Here is a 20,244-nt window from a genome sequence, read left to right on the forward strand (position 1 = left end):
TTTGAAATTTAATTAAAACTGGAAGGAAAGGATCAGTACATAAAGAAGGCTGTCCTATCATTCCCCAGGACTTGTTTACACTCAGGATGAGACATGGGAAGTTCAAATGAGGAGAGTTACATGAAGCCAAAGATTTTCCTGCTCAGTTCCCTGGTTAGATAGAGGGAAATACACTTAAAAAAAGAAAACCCTGGGGCTGGGGAGATGGCTCAGTGGAATAAGCCCTTCCCTGGCAAGCGCAAGGGCCTGAGTTCAATCCCCAGTTCCGCAAAAAAAAAAAAAAAAAAAAAGAAAAGAAAAGAAAACCCTGCCTAGCACGTGACACACAGGCCACAGGTGCAAATAAACACAATCTCCAGCCAGCTTCCATCTCGTAACAAGGACCCTGCTTGCTCCCTGTCCCCTCCACACTGTAAGGCCTGCTTCTGAGCACTAAGCGTGTGCCAGGCACTGAGGACCCAGCAGGTACCACAGGAATGGAGCTTGGGGCAGTGCCACAGTTGCTCAGTGAATCTCAGCTACTCCCTGTCATTGTTTCGTAGTTCTCGGGGAGAAAGTCAAAAAATGGACTGTCAGTGTGGACTTCTGTTACTTTGGGAGTTTGCTCATAGTCAGAGATGAGGCAGACTGGATGCCATTTAGTGAGGCTGCTGTTTGGTGAGTGAAGTTTTCTTTCTGGCAGGGGCTTTTCCCGCTTTCTCACTCGGTACTTTGTCAGTGCAGTTCATCAAGGCTCCATTATTTGTGAGCTGGATCAGGAAACTTATGGGGCAGAAAACAACCGGGGAGGAAGGAGCAGCTTTGACTGGTGTTCTCTGGCCCTGGGCTTCTGCGCTTAGTATACTTGGGGTCTGCTAGATGTGGAATAGATATATGATCAGCATTTAAATTTTAAAAATACATTACAGTAAAACACATTCCCATGAACCCCTTCAAACAACACTTACTCCATGTTCCTGCCACTGCCTCAAGCCAATCTTAAAGGCGGTCTTTACAAGGTATGACCAAAATGTGGTGACTGCTCCTGCTAAGTAGCAGCTGGCAGAAAGGCAGCGCATAAAAACATGGCACTGCGTCCTTACCCACTTTAGTAACAAGATCTGGCACCAGGCGGCTACAGGTGCTTCCCTGAAAGTAAAATGTCTGTGAAACGTCAACATTTTGAACCAAGTCAGGAGACTGAGATAGCCATAATGGCACGACTGAAGACACTCACGAAAGAGGACTCCAGAGCTGCTGCAGAAAGTGGCCAGAGCAGTGAGGTGTGTTCACAGCAAGGGAAAGTATTTAATGCAATGTATTTTTTACTGTAATAATTTTTTTAATTTAAAATTACACTGGATTTTTTTTTATCTGACCCCACATGGGCTGTACTCTGGTATAATTGGTCTGGGTTTTAATGAGACAGTTCTTTAGTCCCTCAGCACAGGTTTGACATATCTTTAGACTTCCCTGGTGAAATGTTTCCTATCAAGATAAGCTGCTGATTGAATTCTTTGGTTTCTGTTCACACAAAAACAGATAGGGCTTAGCTGCGGGTGCTTGCTTATTACTCATCTAGCAACTGTGTGATCAAAAGGTGTTCAGTATAAACAGCAAGTGAACTCATGTGATATTTTCACTGCCTTTGCTGTGTCTGTGTACGTGTTTGAAATACTTCGTGTGCTTTGGTACCTGACCTCCCTGAGGGGCTCATCGCCAAGTACGTTCTCACACCCCCGCACAGCCTTGGGTTGCACTGGTCTCCCAGCCAAGAGCCAGCTCCAAGGTGAGATCATGGGCTCCAAGTGGACACAGGACAGGCGAGCAGTGCAGTGGGCCCGGCTCCCGTAGCAAGACCAGCAAATCAGCATTGGTCCTGGTCGTAGAACTGAACCAGGTGCAACACCAGATTTGTACATAGGAGCCAGCGTGGAATCACGTAGGTCACGGTGATGACTTGACACATTCAGAACCAGCAAGGTCTCAGTGAGGAAAATGTGCGCAGGCCCTGTTTCCAGGCTGACTGTCCCTGAACTGTTGTTCAGCCTCGGCCACCTGGGGACAGGAGGCCTCTGCCTTCCATAGCCCCCAGAGTCAGGAGTCCCAGGAGGTTGGTTTGGGGTACACTGTCCTACTCAGAGAGAGGCCTTGTGTATCTGTGGCTGCAGTCTTGTCCTCAATTACCTAGGCACATTTGAACTTGGGCAGGAAGTGAAAGCTTTGGGAAACCTATTGGGAAGAGAGGTGTTGCAGCTTTCTCCAGAGCAAGTATGTCCAACTGCAGCCTCCATATGGCCCTGGACAGCCAGGAATGTGGCCCCATGGATTGTGGATTTTTAGTAGTATTACTGATTTTCAGTGGGTTTTTTTTCACACCTTGGTTGTACCGTGCTTGAGCTCAGACCGTGTTGGTGCAGGGAGGATGTGACGCTTCCACCTCCTGTGCCCATTGCAGAGCCACCCGTATCAGGAATTGTGGGTGCCTGTGCAGCCGGGCAAGTAGGATGCAACAGTTACTGACACTAGCGTTTCAACCTACCTCTGTGCATCTGTACAGATAGATGGGTGTTTATTGTTACTAGACATAGAAGTTTCCTTAAGTATTAAATTTGGGCTTGTTAAAAAATAACTTAGTACATTAAAATATAAGAACAGAAGTTTCTTTACTGATGTATGTTATATTGTGTATGCAGCCCTAAACAATTCCTCTTTATGCAGTGTAGCCCGGGCAAGCCAGAGAGTTGGACATAAAAGCCCTAGAGCAGAGAGGAGTAAGGATTTCACTAGTAGCCATTGATGATCCTGGGATCTCAAACTGGAGACTACTAATCATGTTGCTGTTAGTTCTTTCTTATAAACAGTATTCTGATTATCTGGTTCACATTTAAATTAATCGTTAGATTGTCTTTTTTGGGATTGAACTCAGGACTTTGCGCTTTGCCAGGCAGGCGCTTATGCCACTGAACTATATCCCCAGCCCTTAAATTAATCATTATAAACACTAATATCTGAGAACATTTTCCTTAGTTGACTGCTGATATTTATAGGAAGCATGTGGCCTAGTCATACCCTGGTTCCCTCTGACTGGATGGTACTTCAAAAAGGACCTAAAACTTTTAGAGTATTTGTGGGTTGGGGCATTTTGTAAAGTAGAAACTGCATAATGAAATAACTAAAGGGACAGGGAATGTATTGGTGTCAAACCCACCCTTCTGGGGCCCCGAGAAGAGTTTTGCTTCTGTGTCACACTGGCTGAAATGCTGGCAGGCATTCAACCTAGATGCGCTTTATGAGCGTCCAGAAGAATCACACTGCTGTTCTTAAAAGCAAACAGAATCTACAGGACTTGCCAAGTAAAACTCATGCCAGCTCCTCCAGATTTGGGCTGCGTGTGGGTGCGCTGAAGTGGCTTTTCTGAGCAGCTTCCCATAGCCAGGTGCGCTTGGCGCGTCGGACACAGCAGCGAGGTGTGATAGCCCCGGCTGGCTGGGCCACAGGGCGCGGGCTCACGCCTGTTCCCTCATCATGAGTCCCTATGAAAGCCGAGACACTGTCCCCCTCTAGCCTCTCAAGGGAGGGGGTTAGTAAATCTTGCCATTCAAGTACTTTCTAAAATTTTTTTTTTTTAGATCTCAGAGACAGAATTAGATTGGTTCATCCAGGATTTGGAAGCAGAAGTTACAAACTGGGAACAAGAGAAAAAGGAAATCCAAGACAGACTAAAAACAATGAAGAAGAAAGTTAAAAAGGTTTGGAATGCCAGTGAAATGTAAGTGACAATTCAAAGGCAATACATATTTTTTTAATATTCTGGGGTTTTGTGGTCATATTTCTCCTAGTTAATGTCAAACCATATCAAGTAAAAATTGATACATAAAGCTTTTACATTGTTTTTACCTCATTTTAAAAAGCATCTGTTCACTATCTCACTTAAAGCTGTTTCTAAACCTAGCATGTTTTCAGACAAATCAGTGTGTGTCGCCTGGGCTGGGAGGCAGCAAAGAGCTGGCGTTTTTTCTAATTTGAACACCACTGCTCACAGGGAACGTGACCTTTTACCTTCTTCTCCTCATTGGTAAAATACGAAGGTTGAGGGGAGATCTAAAGTATTTTATTCATACTTTGATCCTAAATCATTATATTATTAAATATAATGAAGTGAAGAGATGGCTAGTACATGCGGACCTGGACATAACTGTCTGGTGGCCAGCTGTGTCCTAAGATCCTCTGTGGCCCACTCCTGCCATCCTCCTGCTCCGCACTGTGTTATGCCATGGAACTCCTAAGCCTGACTGTCATCTGCCCCTGTGTGCCAGCATCTGCACACAGCGGCTGAAGTGAAGCCATCTCATCATGCGGGCCGGCTGGGTTCCCGGGGGCCGCTCAGCAGCAGCGCTGGACAGCAGTCTCCTGCGTGCTGGCTGTGGCATAGCTCAGCCTCTTCCTCTGTCAGTGCCATTGTCCCTCTTCATCTTTTATCGGCATGACCCTTCCGTGTGCTCTCGACCATGATAGCCAGACTTGTGATGGCTCAGGACTCTGAAAGGTGCAGCCCTGAGGAAGATGCAGGCTCAACTGTCCTGGCGTCACTCCTGCCATGTGCTCTTGCTAGAGCAAATCTTGGTCCTCCTACAGATAGCGCAGTGTAGGAGGGAAAGGGGATCAGGCATGGCCCATAATCCCAGCAGCCAGGGAGGTAGGACGTGAAGTCTATCTACTTCAGTGCCCCAGGTAGCTTTAGGTAGAGGCCCGTGCCACCACACCCAGCTTGTTGTGTTGTTTTGGTTATGGACAAGTAGTTTTATTAGTAGAACACAATTATGGAAACAGTAATGTCTGTAAGGCTCTGAATATTTGTAGATGTCCTCTCTTAATTGTGTTACTAAAAGCATGGGAATGGAGCTGGGTTTGGTGACACATGCCTGTTGTCCCAGCACTTTTGAAAGGTTAAGGCAGGTCCATCCCAAAATTTGAGCCTGGGAGGTTTAGCACCTAAGACCCTATCTCAAGATGAAAAAATACAGAATGGCCTGAGGATATAATGCAGTCTTCTGAGTTCATTCCCTCATATCATGAGAAAAGTGTGGAAATAGTTTTATTTCTTATGTTTTTTCTGTGTTCACTTCATACATACTGTGTAGCTAGACTGAATTAAAGTAAAGCCTCAAGACCTTTTTAGATCCATTTTTAGAGAAATATGAAGGATGTAAGGAATGATTTCATTGGTGTCTACAATTTTTTTTTTAAATGTATTTGGTTGTTACAGGGTTTCACTATGTAGCTTGGACTCATGGTGAGCCTCCTGTTTTCAGCTTCCCCAACGCTAGGATCACAGGCATGTGCCACTATGCCTGGACTCTGTGGCTGGCTCAGCCCATCCTGGGGTCAGGGCTGGTGCAGCATATAGTGCCAGGGATCAAACCTCAGTCTGTAAGCTTGCGTAAGCAGGTGCTTTAGTCCACTGAACTATCTCACCTGTCCTTTTTTTATATTTGGTACAGGGTCTCACTATGCAGCTTGGACTCATAGTGATCCTCCTGTTTCAGCCTCCCCAGAGCTGGGATTACAGGTGTGCTCCACCATGCCCAGTATTGGTGCCCAGCTTGGCACACCTGGGGCAGAGCCAGCATAGCATGTGGTGCCAGGGATCGAACCCAGGTCCTTATGCTTGCCTAGGCAGGCACTTAGACCTCTGAGCTATCTCCATGGCCTGATGTCTACAATTTTTAATCTCACTTACCCATTAGCTTCAGTGTCTTTTTTTTTTTTTTAATACCAGGAATCAAACTCAGGATGTCATGCTTGTCAAGCGGGCACTTGTGCAGTTGAACTACACCACCAGTCCCCCAACTTACCCATTAAAAATGAATAGGACTTAAAATTTAACTCATGTTCCTGGCAGTGGCACAATCCAGGGGTGGCTCTGAAAGATGTTGAAGTTCTGTGACAGTATTGAGGACTGGGGGGAGGGCAGAGAAATTGTCCCAAAGAGGTAGAATGGTCGTCCAGCAGGCTGTGTTTGGGATCAGTAGGCAGCGCTGACCACACAGGTGTGTAAGGCTGATGGGAGAGAGGCTAGCGCTGCCAGTGCTGCTGCTGCTTCCAGTCCAAGAACTATGTCCTGGGGCCTGGGAGGGTGGCGATGTGTGCAGGTGTGCTTCCACTGGGACTCTGATGGCCCTGCCCTGTGTCGGGTGCTTCCCCTAGTGGGGTGGCCTGCAAGCCGTGATTCAGTAGGGGGCGAGGAGCTGCCTGTCCTCCAGGGCTCAAAGCAAAATTCTTCAGCATGAAAAGAACCACAAACTCTTTGCCTCTGTATAAGATGCTAGAAATGAAACAAATTGTAGAATCATGGAACATTCAAGAAATGCTTATATGAAGCCAGAGATATAGTTCATGGCATAAGTGCCTGCCTGCCAAGCACAGAGTCCCAAAGAGGTAGAATGGTCGTCCAGCAGGCTGTGTTTCAATGTTTCAATCCTGGTACAAAAAAAAAAAAAAGAAGAAGAAATGCTTATATGGATATGGGTATAATTTACTGTGCAGAGTTGTGTTGAAAAAGATTTTTTAATTTAAAAAATTAATTAAAATTTGGGTTTTTAGAGGTCTACCCAGAAAAATAATGGAGTAGATAAAGAATATGAGTTATGCCTGGATCAGTCCCTTGAAAACAGGCAAATTAAGCTAAAATTTACTTTAACATTTTACATTGTTCCAATCAGAGATAAGCACACTAGACCTTCTAAAAATATATTGTTGCTTGCCTATTTATTTTTAATATTTATATATTTTTTATTTCATTTTAAACCAATATTTAAACATTTAATTTTATCATATTTCTGCATTTATTTTCCATTGTCAATATAAAATACCTGAAATATTTTTTTTTCAGTCTTTTTGAAATAAGGTCTTGCTATATAGCTCAGGCTGCCCTTGAGCTCACTTTGTAGCCCAGGCTGGTCTCAAACTCACAATAATCCTACCCCAGCCTCCCAAATACTGGGATTACAGGGGTGCACTACTATGCCCAGCCAACAATATCCTGAATTTATCATTGTGATTTATTCCCTTTATTTTCCTGAGTTAACCCGAAGCTAAAAATGTATCCAAAAAAACTTTTCTGAGCAAAAGCTCCCTGAGAGAGTGGGGGGCATACAGCTCAGTGGGTGGCAGAAGCCCTTGCCTGGTGTGTGTAGAGTACAGCATGGGTTCTGTTCCTAGCACTGCTGAAAAAAACCTAGGCTTTTATGTTAATGGTAGTTTGCTGTGCTTGTTGCTCTGTCATTATTGTTTAAGGGACTTTTATTATGGAGCCTGTGAAGCGTTTCCTTTTAATCTTTACTAGTAGACATTACATGTCTTCACGTTCTAGTAACCAGGGTACTCATAGTAAGCAGGTACATCTTGCTTTTCTCATTTAATACTGGCCCATGCATATATGTCCATTCTCCTGCTGAACCATGACCTTCAGTTTTTGTTTTTCCTTTACTAGACATTTTGTTTTGTTTCCTTTTTTTTTTCTGTTTTAAAAGTATGACCATGATCTGGATGTAGTAGTGCAGGCCTGTTAGTCCCAGCACTTGGGAGGCTGAAGCAGGAGGATCACTAGGAGTGTGACACTAACCTGGACTACATAGTGAGACCTTGTGTGGGGAAAAAAGTACGACTGTGAGCAGCTTTGCACAGCTCACTTCTTTCCTTTGGATTATTTCCTTGCCAACACCAGAATTTCTGGCTCAAAAGATGAGGGTTAGTTTTATGAAATTTGATCAGGATTGCCAGATTGTGGTCTCCCTGCCCTCATAACTCTGAGTGGTGTGGAGCCCTCACCTGTTCCCGGCAGCCTCTGAGTACTCACTGTGCTGGTTTGATGCCTCCCCGTGGCTTTGTGTCTTCCTCTGAGCATCTGGAGAGCACAGAGAGCACACCCGAGTGCTGTGTGTCCCGCGACCTGCGGAGGCAGGAGGTGGGGCTAGACGGGTGAGGTCAGGACAGGCTCTGGAGGCTCCCCTGGCTGGAAGCCTTTGCGTTCTCACTGGCTCGGTTTATTTTCTTTCTTTTTTTTTTTTATTTTTATAAATTTTATTTATTTATGTGTGTGTGTGTGTGGCCAGCTCAGCCCACCAGGGGGTGAGGCTGGCTGGCATGTGGTGCTGGGGGATTGAACCGTGGTCCCTGTGCTTTGCTGAGCTTGTTCCAAGTAGGTGTTTTAGACCACTGAGCCATCTCACCAGCCCCTCAGTTTATTTTCACGGCCTTTTTCTTTACACTTTTGCAGTCGCGCATTTATAAATGAGAGGATGCAAATGGAAAATGGCAGAGGAGGAGAACTTTATGAAGAGAGTCACCAGAGAGCGCTGTTTGCAGAGGTGAGGCCGTGTCACTTGGTGCCTGGAAGACATGGCTGGGGCCATTTGTTTGCTTTTGTGTTTAATTACATATGAGGAGAGCAATGTTACTGAAAAGGGTGGAGGTAGTGGGTATCCTGCCACCCTAAAATAGCCAGGCCTTTCCCTTGCCTATACCTTTTATGTTGTTGTTGTAACAAGGCACTCATATTGTATGCCAAGTTGTGTGACTTGCCTTCAGTCATTTCTCAAACTGTACATTTTGGTTTTTGGACTTTTTTGTTGTTGTTTTGTTTTGTTTTTTGGCGGGAACCGGGGATTGAACTCAGGCCCTTGTGCTTGCTCAAACTGTACATTTTTAATAGCTCTCTTATCTAATCAACTGATATGCCTTGACATAGTCACCGTAAAACATTTGGTAACCCTTGAAAAGTAAATGAGAGTCTCCCACTTATTAAATACACACTCCATCCTCCTCCACCATCCTAGAAAAATATATACCAATGTTTGTGTACTGTATGAGAAACTACTGAGACAGAAGTGACCATGATGTCTGGCTCTATTTCCAAAACATGGTTGTGTTTTTCCCTGGCTGGGATTTATGTATCTATAATTATTTAAGAGAAATGAGAAAAGGATTAACTGATGTAGTCAGCAAACATTCGGCTTTTCAGGTAAGTTCAGCCACACTAGTACTTCTCAGGGAGAATGGAGCCAAAGCGTGCAGACTCTGTGGCCCCTTCTCCATGTCTGCACTCCTGGACTTTGTGTAGTGCGCGCTCTCCTCCATCTGGCCATTAGGCTTGCCTGGACGCCCCTGCTGACGAAGTTACTGATCCTGGGGTTCATAAGTTCACAATGAGCCGTAATTTAAGTCTCCTACCGAGCAGCTCTGATTTGAGCTTACTACATTCTGGCTGACTCGAATCACTTGTGGTGCATGTGGTACAGGTCTCGTTGTAGTACACAGTCATGCATGCACCCCTGGAGGTTCAGACCCATGAGAATGTGTTAGAGCAAGGCTACTCTACGTCTCCGGCAGACATGTGGTGTTGGTCCTGAGAGCAGCCCGTGGAGGAGCGTGTGGCCAGAGTTACCGAACAGCCTGAGTGGGGTCCTTTGCGTCCCAGGTGTGCACACGGCCCACTTGGCTGCGCTTATGTGTGACATAAGCAGAAATCCACGTGCAGTCATGTCCGTGAGAAGGGTCCCAAGGTGTATTTGACGCTAGTGTAATTTGGTGTGCTATTTTCAAATCCTAAAATTCTAATTAGTGTCCACCTGGATGAAATTATAACATCGCCAAGTTGTGGTGATCTCGTCATCTGGACTCATTTAAGGAGAACCTGGAAAGTGACTTAGATTGTTTCCGTTTTAAATCTTATGATAGTTTCAAGTATTCATTTGCAAAATTCTTAAACATCCTCTGATCTGTTGGCAGGTATCTGTGCTTGAAAACTGGAAGGAGAGTGAAATATATAAGTTGCAGAGCATGGCGTCAAAAGCCGAAGCCTACCTTAAGAGCCTCAGGAGCAGGTAGGGAGAGAAGCACTGGAAAACAACTGTTAGAATACCAGGGCCGTTTTATTTTTTGATAGTTCTACAGTATGTTCACTTGTGGCAAATCAAAGCATACAAACAAAACTAATTTAGAAAATGATTCATAGTTCTGAATGGAGAGATCACTAGTTAAGACTTTAGAATAAATTTATTCAGGATATGGGAAGAAATGAAAGGTTTTGTGTTTTTTTCCCTAAGAAGTATACAGGAGATTTTCTTCACGTTGGTAATTATAGTTCTTCAACCTGACTTTGAAAGGTTGGGTAATATTCCAGCCTACAAACACTGTTGAAGTGGATAGTTTCTGTTTCTACAGGCTGCACTGTAGTGAGTGCCCTTCTAGTTAAGTCACTGTGCACATTGTCAGTCATTTCTGTGCAGAAAAACCTGAAACAAAGATGATGTGTTCACGGCTCCTAAAGCCTTTTGCCCACTTGCTTCCCATAGTAACTCGTTTAACAGTTTCTGTGGTGAACTCTGGGAATTCTACTGTGAGGGACTAGCACATACATTAAATTTTTTCTAGCTCTCCATAAACTACCTGTTGAGTTGTTTCGCTTTGTTTTATTTATTTTTTTTTAATTTTTTTTTTTTAATTTTTTTTTTTTTATGTGTGTGTGTGTTTGTGTGTGTGTGGCCAGCTCAGCCCACCAGGGGGCGGGGCTGGCTGGCATGTGGTGCTGGGGGATTGAACCGTGGTCCCTCTGCTTTGCTACAGCTTGTTCTAGGAAGGTGCTTTAGACCACTGAGCCATCTCACCAGCCCCTCGCTTTGTTTTAAAGATTGAGCTTTAGCCGGACATCCTAGAGGGTCTCCCTCAGCCTGCACTTAGTGCTTCAGTGTGGCTTTTTGTTTACTTGTTTTTGCGGTGCTGTGGCTGCAGCCCAGGGCCTTGGCGTGCTAGGTGAGCTTTGCCCTTGAGCTGTACCCCAGCTCAGTGAGGCTTCTCAAACATGGGATTGCTTTTCATCTGGTCCCTCTATCATGTTCTTCAACAGGATTTGCATTTTTAGCCCCAGCATTTTCATTCTTCCTAGTGCTTGTTTTTTGATTAAAATTTCAAACCCTCAGAGTTGAACCATAGATTGCATTAGGGAAAAAGTTTTTGTTTTGGGGTGATTTCTTTCTGAGATAGGGTCTTACTATGTAGTTCAGGCTGGCCTTGAAATCTCTATGCACCTCATGCTGACCTTGAACTCAGGATGATCCTCTTCTCTCAGGCTCCCAAGTGCTGGGATTATAGGTATGTGCTACCAAACATGGCTTGAAGAAAGTCGGAGGGGTTTTTTGTTTTGTTTTATTTTAATCTTCTGAGACAGGGTCTCACTGTACAGTTTAAGCTGGCCGGAAGCTCAGTTTGTAGCCCAGGCTAGTCTTGAGCTCACAGTGATGCTCCTGCCTCAGCCTCCTAAGTGCTAATCTGGCTGAAGAAAGTTTTAGTATAGTCCTTTTTCTTAATTTTCAAGATTCAGGTTTTTTGCTAGAAAACTTCTGATTAAAAGCAAACAGGGTTGCCTGGCAAGCACAAGGGCCTGAGTTCAATCCCCAGTTCTGCCCCACACCCCTGAAAAAAAGAATAAACAGGGGTCTGCAGAGATAGCTCAGCAGTCTAAGTACATGCCTAGGCAAGCGCTAGGACCCAGGTTCAATCCCAGGTACCACATGCAGTGCCAGCCCCGTCCCAGGTACACAGAGCCAGCCACCAAGTGTGGGTGCAGTAGCACACGCCTGTAATCCCAGTGCTGGGCATGCTGAAACAAAAAGATCACTACCGAGTTGAAGTGCATAGTGAGACCCTACCCTATACCAAATACCTTTAAAAAAAAAAAAGAAACAGATTTGCGGATTCAGATCACAGGACGAGTATGGCTGAGACTGAGACCGAGCAGTGCCCAGACACCTCTGTTAATACTGTTGCTGGGGAGCAGAGCCCCAGGCCTCATTCAGTGCAGCAGTTTTGCTTCCTTCTAGGAAACCTTGTAGTATTATACAGATTATTTCTTGGGGATGCTGTACAACCTCTGCCTGTTCATCAGAGGATAGCAGAAGAGACTAGCGAGGGGAAAAAGGCATGAGGAATGAGCAGGAGGGAAGGGGAAGGGAGCAGAATAAAGAGGCCTGGCACAGAACCCAGCAGCCTCAGCTGGTGTGACAGTATCCACCAGGGCCTGAGCTGAGGCCAGATACAGCAGTAAGAATGAAAAGTGGAATATGGGAATTGGTGTGGGGGGCGGATTTTTTAAAAGCCATGGTCTGTACACATAACTGCTCCCCAAGATGATTATAAGCCCCCTGAACTACAAACATGTTCTGATGACATGAAAATTTCTTAAAAACTAAGGCTTGAAAAACATTCTAAGATTTCTTTAATCTGTGTGAGGAAAACTGGCATGATCACAGATTGATGCTGTTGATCTTTTCAGGAATGGCGTTTGTCACTTTTGATATACCAGAACAATCAATGAAGTGCTGAGATCATCAGTTTATCTTGTCTCTTGGTCATAAATTTATTTTAGTCTCTTGTCCCTTAGTTTTATAGTAAAGTGGAAGTTTAGGTTAGGCCTTACTGAAAAAGTTGGAATGTTTTTTGTTGTCTCTCCCCTTTTCTTTCCTTCTAATTTGTTGTTGTTTGAGATAGGGTTTCACTATGTAGTCAGACTGGCCTTGAGCTCACCATGTAGCCCAGGCTGGCCTTAGACTCTTGGCAATCCTCCTGCCTCAGGCTCCCAAGAGCTTGAATTACAGGTGTGTGCCACCATGCCCAGTTTACTTAATTAAAAAAAAAAAAAATGGTTTTTTGATAAAAAGTTTTAAATAGAAAGACAGCCTGTCATGCTAAATGTGAAAATGTCAAATGGAGAATGATCAAATTTTCAAATTGGAGGAAAGAAATTAAAATTCATGAGAACATTGGTTTTCTGCCCATTTGCTTAAAGTTTGTTGTTATAGCAATAATTAAGATTTTTCTGACATGTCTCTAGTCTCAAGTTTGCAAAATGCGGGAATACCACCCAGTCCTCCCCCAAGCCCCAAGTTCTTGGACCTGAACCAGGGCCTCTCCACTGAGTTGCATCTCCATTATTTTTAGCTGAGGCTAGAATACTGCTGCAAGTTTAGGGCCAGTCTGAGCTATAAAGTGAGACTTGGCTTTTTTTTGTTTGTTTTTTGAGATGAGATCTCACTAAATCATTAAATGTCCAGCCAAGGTTTGAACTGGTGACCACCTGCTTCAGCCTCCCAGAGTCCTGGGATTTAGGCACCATCCCAAGCTAAAATTCACAGCTCTTTAAAAGTGTGTGTGTGTGTGTGTGTGTGTGTGTGTGTGAGAGAGAGAGAGAGAGAGAGAGAGAGAGAGAGTATGTGTGTATGTGTTAGAGAGAGCTCACATTAAATGTATTTTTCACTGATGTTTAAGTGTTCGCTTATGTTCAAATGCTTTTAATTTTTAATTTCTACAGTGGATATTAAGCAATTTCATGTTTAACTGCCTTTTCAGTGATTCTGCGACATATCCCAACAAGGAATCTGATATACATTCATGGGAGTCATTTATTTCTAATGTTGCAAAAGAAATTATAAAAGCAAAGGTGAGCTGTGAAATAGAATCCTGCTGGAATCTTCATGATAGTGCTCGGGAAGCTAATGCCATAATTTTTGTTCCAGTTCCTAGAAATCTTTCATGAAATAGGTGCCCTTTTCTTATGTAGTTCTCTGGGGCTGGGGTGTAGCCGGGGGGGGGGGTCCAGCACACATGGTGGCCTGGGTTTGATCCCCAGTACTATTTTAAGAAGGGGAGGCTGTCTTATGCTTTGCCTCTGAATGGGAAGATTAGAAGTTACATCTGCTAAAGCTTTGGAATATTCTGACTAATGAGGTCTTATTTTAACTTCTTGTAAGAAATAATTGTCTTCATGCCTTGCATCTAACTTTAACTATTTGTAATGAATAGTAAGAAAAAAGAATTAACTGAAAAATTACAGTTTTCCCATGAAAGGTTAGAAAAACTTTAATTTTCTCTTCTGCCCACAGTCTCAATTTGAAGACCAAATTAGAGCAATTAAAAATGGGTCTCGGCTCCGGGATCTTCCTCAAGTGCGGGTTTCGGAGCTTTCCTTTCCTGCCTGTAAAGTGGTAAGTCCATCATGGTTTTCCTGTAAGAAAACATAATGAGCAGCCATTTGTTGACCGGCCAGAGGAGTTCGTTACCTTTGCCGCAGCGGATTCACAGTTGCCTTTAGGTTCTCATCACCGTGCCCTCAGCCACCCCTTCGTGCCCTAAAGGTTCTAATGCTGAGCACGAGGTCAGGGCTGCAGGGAGCCCACTGCTGTCTGCCCCGTCACTCCACCCATCTTCTTTCTGCTGGGTGCTGGGTGTGGGTTGGTGCATGCACGCACCGGGGAATGGTGTCCCAGCAGGGAACAAATACAGGGGTGGCAGGTGTCCTCTGTGCCGTTCCATTCCCAGTGGGCTTTTGCTCACTCCCACATCCTTGGGAGCGTGACATGCTGCTGTGGTTAGGGTCACTGTAGTTCCAGCACACCATTTGTACTGCACCTTATTGCTAAACCTTGTCTTTTTATTTTAAAATTCTCAACATAGCAAAGAATACCATTAATTTTATTTCATGGACTTTACAGTGCAGCTGAGTGTCACTCTGTTGTATTCTCGGGTACATATTTCTAAGATTTGAACACAAAATAGATGTGCTTAAAAAAAAATAGATGTGCTATAAGTACAGAACTGAGATGAATGAGAGCCAAATAGGACGCACTGTGACAATCGGAAGACTGTTGAAGAGCTGACTGAGGTAGAGTCCCACACATTGTGGAGGGCCCTAAAGATGGCGGCAACACCGTCCCAGGCACCTCATCTGCGTCTCCTTGCTACTGTGGGGCTTGGCCTGGACTCCTCACCCTCGAGCACTACCTTTCGGCTGGGCCCTGCCTGGGCCTTCTCTGCATCCAGGAGGCCTCAGGCCCCTCCAGCCAACCTAGTCTTAATTCTTCTATGAGTGAACTAAGTAAATAATTCTTTTAAGGTGTGGCTTTTTCTCTCCATTAAGCTAAGAGATATGGTCTTATTCAGAAGTACAGATCACTTCTCATGTACAACTTTTCTAAGTTCTCACAGCAAGTATGGAGGGAAAAAACTTTGGATATCAATAGATTATTTTATTCTTAATTTTTAATTTTAGTTATGTCATTTTATAAATACCTAAAAGAATTTTCATATCCAAAGCATGACCTCTCAGTGTGCTGGGAGCTGGAGCAGTAAGTGTCCCAGAAAGCCATTCACTTTGTGTCTGATTCCTGCCTCACTCCTCTGCTGGCGTTCAGTGGAGAGGAGGATGAGACATGGCTGGGCTGGGAAAAAGACACCCAAGAGCGCCTGCTACAGGCAGAGTGCAGGGAGGGCGTGATGGGAGGACACGGTCATGGCATTAGCACAAGAGCCCAGAGCGCCAGGCCTCCACGTGAGAGTCCCCTTCAGGAGTCTCAGTGAGACAGTGACCCACAGGAGGGACAGGTCCAGTGAAGGAGAGGGAGGTCCAGGAGGAAAGGATGTTGTGGTGCCTGGGGGACTGTGTTCCAGTTGCAAGAAACAGCATTGTTGAAGGCTGGAAAGACCAGGCACCTAATGTGTTCTTCACTCTTAAAGTTCATTTTGGTGAGGAGGACTCCAGGGACAATGGCCACAGAGCTCCTCAGGAGCCGGGAGCCTGGGAGTCTTGGTCTCTAAGCCATACTGAACAGTTGCAGGACTCTTGGGGCCACTGAGAAGCCAGGTTTCAGGGAAGGGAAGGACAGCAGGTCTGACGTGTGCCAGTGAGCTGGCCTGCAGTGTGGAGAGGTGTGTTGAGGGTTAGAGCAGTTGCGAGGCAGCCACTCGTTGGCCTCCTCTGGGAGCTGTGGTGGGTGAGAGCACTACAGCAGGAGTGCAGAGGACAGATGTGAGAGGTGCTTAGGAGGAGCTAGTGGAGGGCCGGGAGGACTGCACCAGACCCAGAGTTTGGGTTACCCAGGAATGACCCACGGGGATATGCAGATAGGAGTCTCAGAGATTCTGCCCAGGCAACTAGAAAGTGGGCATTCTTCAGCAATGAGCCCGGTCACTGAGGCATGGGAGATGCGGCCCGGGCCTCAGGTGACACCCAAAGGAGCTTCCACACTTGGGAGGATGGAGGTGAACACTGCATTGGGGAACGAGCAGGTGGGTGGCCTGTCTCTGTCAGTCAGTGAGGGTTCAGTCATGGGGCACAGGGGTGGAGGCCAGGGACCGTGGGCAGTGAGAGGTGCTCAGAGGCAGTTTTTCTCTCAGAAATTTATGGAGATAGATACTATAAATCAGTCTTCGCCCAGACAACTAACAAATTATAATCAGTAATTCTCACACAGTTAACTTGGTGGTGGAAGTCTCCTGTGTGTGTCCTCACAGTCACGGAGTTATCCTCTCTGCTCTTGGGATTCCTACTGTTCATTCCCGCCAGCCCTAAGGATCTGACACAGGCACTTGTGTTCACAGGTCCGTCCTCAGTTAGCAGCCACACGCTCAAGCCCTGAGAGCCAGGGGCCTGGGGCTTCTGCGAGCAGCGCCCCTGCACTTGGGGCCAGCCACAAGGAGGATTGTCCAAAAGAGGTCCCTTCTACACTGGCACCCTCTGCTCAGCTGAAAGTGGCTCCACCCGCAGAGCCTAAGAAGGCTGGCCAAGCAGCTCCTTCAGTCCCGAGCCCTGAGGTAGATCAGACACAGCCTGTTCCTGCAGGCCCCACAACTCGCCTCAACCAGAATACAAGGAAACTGGTACACGCTATTATTGAGCGACTGTCTGCGATATTCCCTTGCTACAACAGGTATGCGGAGGAAGTGGCCCTTGTGCTGTGAAATGTGTAAGATGGTGGTGAGGGAGGGTAGACATGGAAAGGACTGCAGAACTGTTTTGCTCAGAAAGGCAGCTGCTGCATTTTATAAGCATACAGGTAAGCTTAGGGGATGGTGGAAGTGCAAGGCTGGGGAGGAGACCCAGAGCCTCATGCTGGACTGATGCCAGCCCTCTGCCCTCAGCTAAAAATTCAGATGTGTCTAGAGTGAAATCAGTGAGCCCTGGGTGACACAGGAAGCCCATAGCAGTTTGCTCAGATGTTGAAAGCTCTGAGCTCTCCCACATGAGTTGTGCAATCAGTGAGTAAACTGTGCAATAAGTTTGTATCTTTTTTATGCAAAGAAAGCAGCAGGCAACAAGTAGCACATTGTAGGTTGGCCCTTGACTGCTAGCAGTGTGAAAAGACTGGATCCCATTCCACCTGGGTGTATATACAGACACCCTGTAGGGACGCTGGGAGCCCTGCAGAGCTGAGGCAGGCAGGCGGGATCGTTTTGGAGCCTCTTCATGGTACACAAGCTGGGGGTTAGAGAAGTTAGAGAGGTTCCCCAGGAGGATTGGAGGGGGGTCTGTGATTCTTCCTGAGACCTTGTTAGTTACAGACATTGCAAATTTGGAAACAAAGTAATCATGAAAATGTGATTGGCTGGGATTAATGGCTTGTATTTCTCAATTGAGCCCTGTCCTTTTGAAGATAAGTGTATTTTGTCTACACACGGCCTGCTTTGTCCTTCCTAGGTTTGAGAAACGTTGAAAATCTTCTCAAGGGCTCTTATGCCAGTTGTAAATTATCCAATTTATGATTACAGAAGTACCCTACAAATAAAATTGTTTGCAATCTTGATTAAACTTGGCAGAGATTTTAAAAAATGAAATAAATGTGTCTTTTCTGAAACCTGAAATATTTGGAATATTAGTGGTATAAATATCAAGCTCTGTTGACTAATGTTATAACTCATGCAGTGGTACGAAACAGTCATGCTTTGAACTTTGTTAGATTTATTTCAAGGGAGGAAGTCTGCAAACTGGGTTCATCTTGAGTAGAGATTTTACTGGTTTCAAGTGAGAACCAATGGTGTGTCTAAGTGTTTGATCTCTTTGGGTAGCGCCTGCCTTGTCTAGAGTATGCCGACTCAGTTTCCTAAAGGAGAGAAGAGGGTGGTGCTACACAGTGTAGTCCTAGGAGATACACTCTGCTTCTGTGTGTACCAGTGTTTTAAGATAATGGTGAAATTTTCATAATTACTTAGATGGTCTGTATTAAAATAGTTCTGCTTTTGTATTTGTTTTTGTCCTTCAGGTTGAGCTGTTGGGTTAATATCATCACATTGTATTTCTCAGCAGTAGAAAATTTGATTTTTCGTTGTCCTTTATTGCTCACTTTCCCTTTCAGCACCGAGCTTGCTGTTTTTATTAAGGAAGTTGGAAGCAAGAACAACAACACCTTTGTAGGACTGAGTGTTAATGATATCATCCAAAGAGTGATAGAGCACATTCTAGATGAACAGAAAGAGGAAAAGGTATTTCAGAAATATTCCACTTCATCATTATTCATTGATTGCTTTAAAAATACAAAAGCTTCACATACAATATAGAGAAGTTTGTTCAAGATGGAAGATGGTCAAGCTTTTAGGCACCTGAACTGTGTTTCCTTCTTCTGCCCCATCCGCACTCTCTTGTTGTCTCTGTAGCCAAATCCCGAAAAGGACAAAGGGACACCCAGGGCCCGCCCTGCTGCTGCTGCTGCTGCAGGTGCTGCTGCTGCTGCAGGTGCTGCTGCTGCTGCAGGTGCTGCTGCTGCTGCAGGTGCTGCTGCTGCTGCTGCTGCAACCACGTCCTCCCGGAGTCCATTCCCAGTGACCACTCGGCCATCGACCACAACCAACCGACAGAAGCCAGAAGCTTTCCCTGTACAGGTAACTAACTGTACAAGCTGTCCTTTTCTCGTTACTAGACCTAGTTTTTTTGAGCCTAAAATTAGAATGAACACATGGTGTTCAGACAGCAGTGAAGGGCTGAGAACCTTGGGCCCAGAGCAGGAGACCCTGTGTGGCACGGCCTTATTCTGCTTTCTGGGACCTGGCCACTGCACCACCACCCCCACCCCCCCACCCCCCCGTTTTCTCCCAGATGGTCACATGTATTGATTTTTCTGCATCAGGTGCTGCATTTTGACTAGTTGGAGAAAACCCATTTGATTGATTGTGTTCTTTGGAATCGCATATACTCAGTTGCTTGCTCAGCACCTGGAGCCAGGCTCAGCCTGCACTGGCTATCGGGTCAGCACTGCTCTGCATCCCTAGAGCGCTGTGAGGGACACAGGAATGGGCTCAGTATGCCCAAAATTTCATTTGATGATTGACATTATTTTCCTCTTACACAGTAGGAGTTGTCTACATTTATGCAGACAACTTTACTTTTATAAGCTGCTACTTTGTCTGTGACCTGAGTTGTCCCCGTATAATAAGAAAACAGAGGCAGTCTGGCTCATGCGGCTTGTCATATCTGAGAGTGCCCGGCTGCCGGAAGGCAGGAAGCAAGCTGAGCAGGCCCCTGGGTGGTGGCTTTCCTGGTCCCCGCCATACTGACCAGCCCGTGCTGTACACTTGCTGGGGGCTGCGCATGTGTGGTGAGGGCAATGGCATCTGTGTGGTTTCACCTGAAGTTCCCAATTGAATTTTTCCTCTTGTGCAGATGCAGTGCCAGGGGTCCAGAGCAGGGAAGGAACCGCAGACCCCGCAGCATTGGCAGCAGGCCTCCGCAGCGCAGCAGCGCCCGCGTGCTCCGTGTCAGCCTAAGCTGGTACTGGGTTTTTCTGTAAGCTTGTTCTTAGTCCTGTCATTTCTCCTGCCTGTACCCTCTGAGGGGGTTTGTCTGCGCACACACTCGTCTCCCAGAGCTTCATCCCTGCATTCACCTGAAGGAGAGCATTCCGGCACCACCGCCCAGGTCCCTGCCACCCTGGTGCTCTGCAGGGTCCCCGTGCTTAGGGACACTCCACCAGCAGGGTTTTGGAGCAGCAGGGTTATCAGAACAGTCACACTCCTGGGTCTGTGATTAGCCACCCACAGGTTCTGCTTCATTAAAGGTGTTGGTAATATGAAGAAAAATAGAAACTTATACTAGAAATTGATAATCATATGTAGTTTTGTAAAAATTCAAAAGCAGCTTCTTATTTTTAATTTACAAAAAGCACACACCCATAATAGAAAATACAAATAAAAAAGACATTTAAATACCTTAAAGCCAGGCACAGCGGCTCACATCTGTACTGCAGCTACTCAGGAGACTGAGGCAGAGGATTTAGGGTTCGAGAGTAGGCTGAGCAACATAGTAGGACTCCATCTCAATACAATACAATACAATACAATACAATACAATACAATACGAATTTAAAGCATCTACTCTGACCAATATAAACACATGGGTACATGCTTTTATAAACTCTTTGTATATATGAATGAAATTAGTCA

General features: G+C 45.5%; 1 protein-coding gene across 3 annotated transcripts in view; it reads left to right on the plus strand.

Moving 5' to 3' along the window:
• The window catches only part of Ttc3 (tetratricopeptide repeat domain 3), a 165,682-nt gene that overhangs the window by 139,410 nt on the left and 6,028 nt on the right, over positions 1-20,244 (plus strand). For 2 of the 3 annotated variants that reach the window (XM_023715931.1, XM_023715933.1), the window contains 9 exons: positions 3,612-3,751; positions 8,261-8,351; positions 9,772-9,866; positions 13,387-13,477; positions 13,920-14,021; positions 16,414-16,742; positions 18,165-18,291; positions 18,463-18,687; positions 19,466-19,588. In XM_023715931.1, the coding sequence (XP_023571699.1) occupies positions 3,612-3,751; positions 8,261-8,351; positions 9,772-9,866; positions 13,387-13,477; positions 13,920-14,021; positions 16,414-16,742; positions 18,165-18,291; positions 18,463-18,687; positions 19,466-19,588 (1,323 nt within the window). The remainder of the gene's footprint in view (positions 1-3,611; positions 3,752-8,260; positions 8,352-9,771; positions 9,867-13,386; positions 13,478-13,919; positions 14,022-16,413; positions 16,743-18,164; positions 18,292-18,462; positions 18,688-19,465; positions 19,589-20,244) is intronic. The other variant, XM_023715932.1, reaches the window with a different exon arrangement.

Source organism: Octodon degus, unplaced genomic scaffold (genome assembly GCF_000260255.1).
Source record: "Octodon degus isolate 3935 unplaced genomic scaffold, OctDeg1.0 scaffold00045, whole genome shotgun sequence".
NCBI lineage: Eukaryota > Metazoa > Chordata > Mammalia > Rodentia > Octodontidae > Octodon > Octodon degus.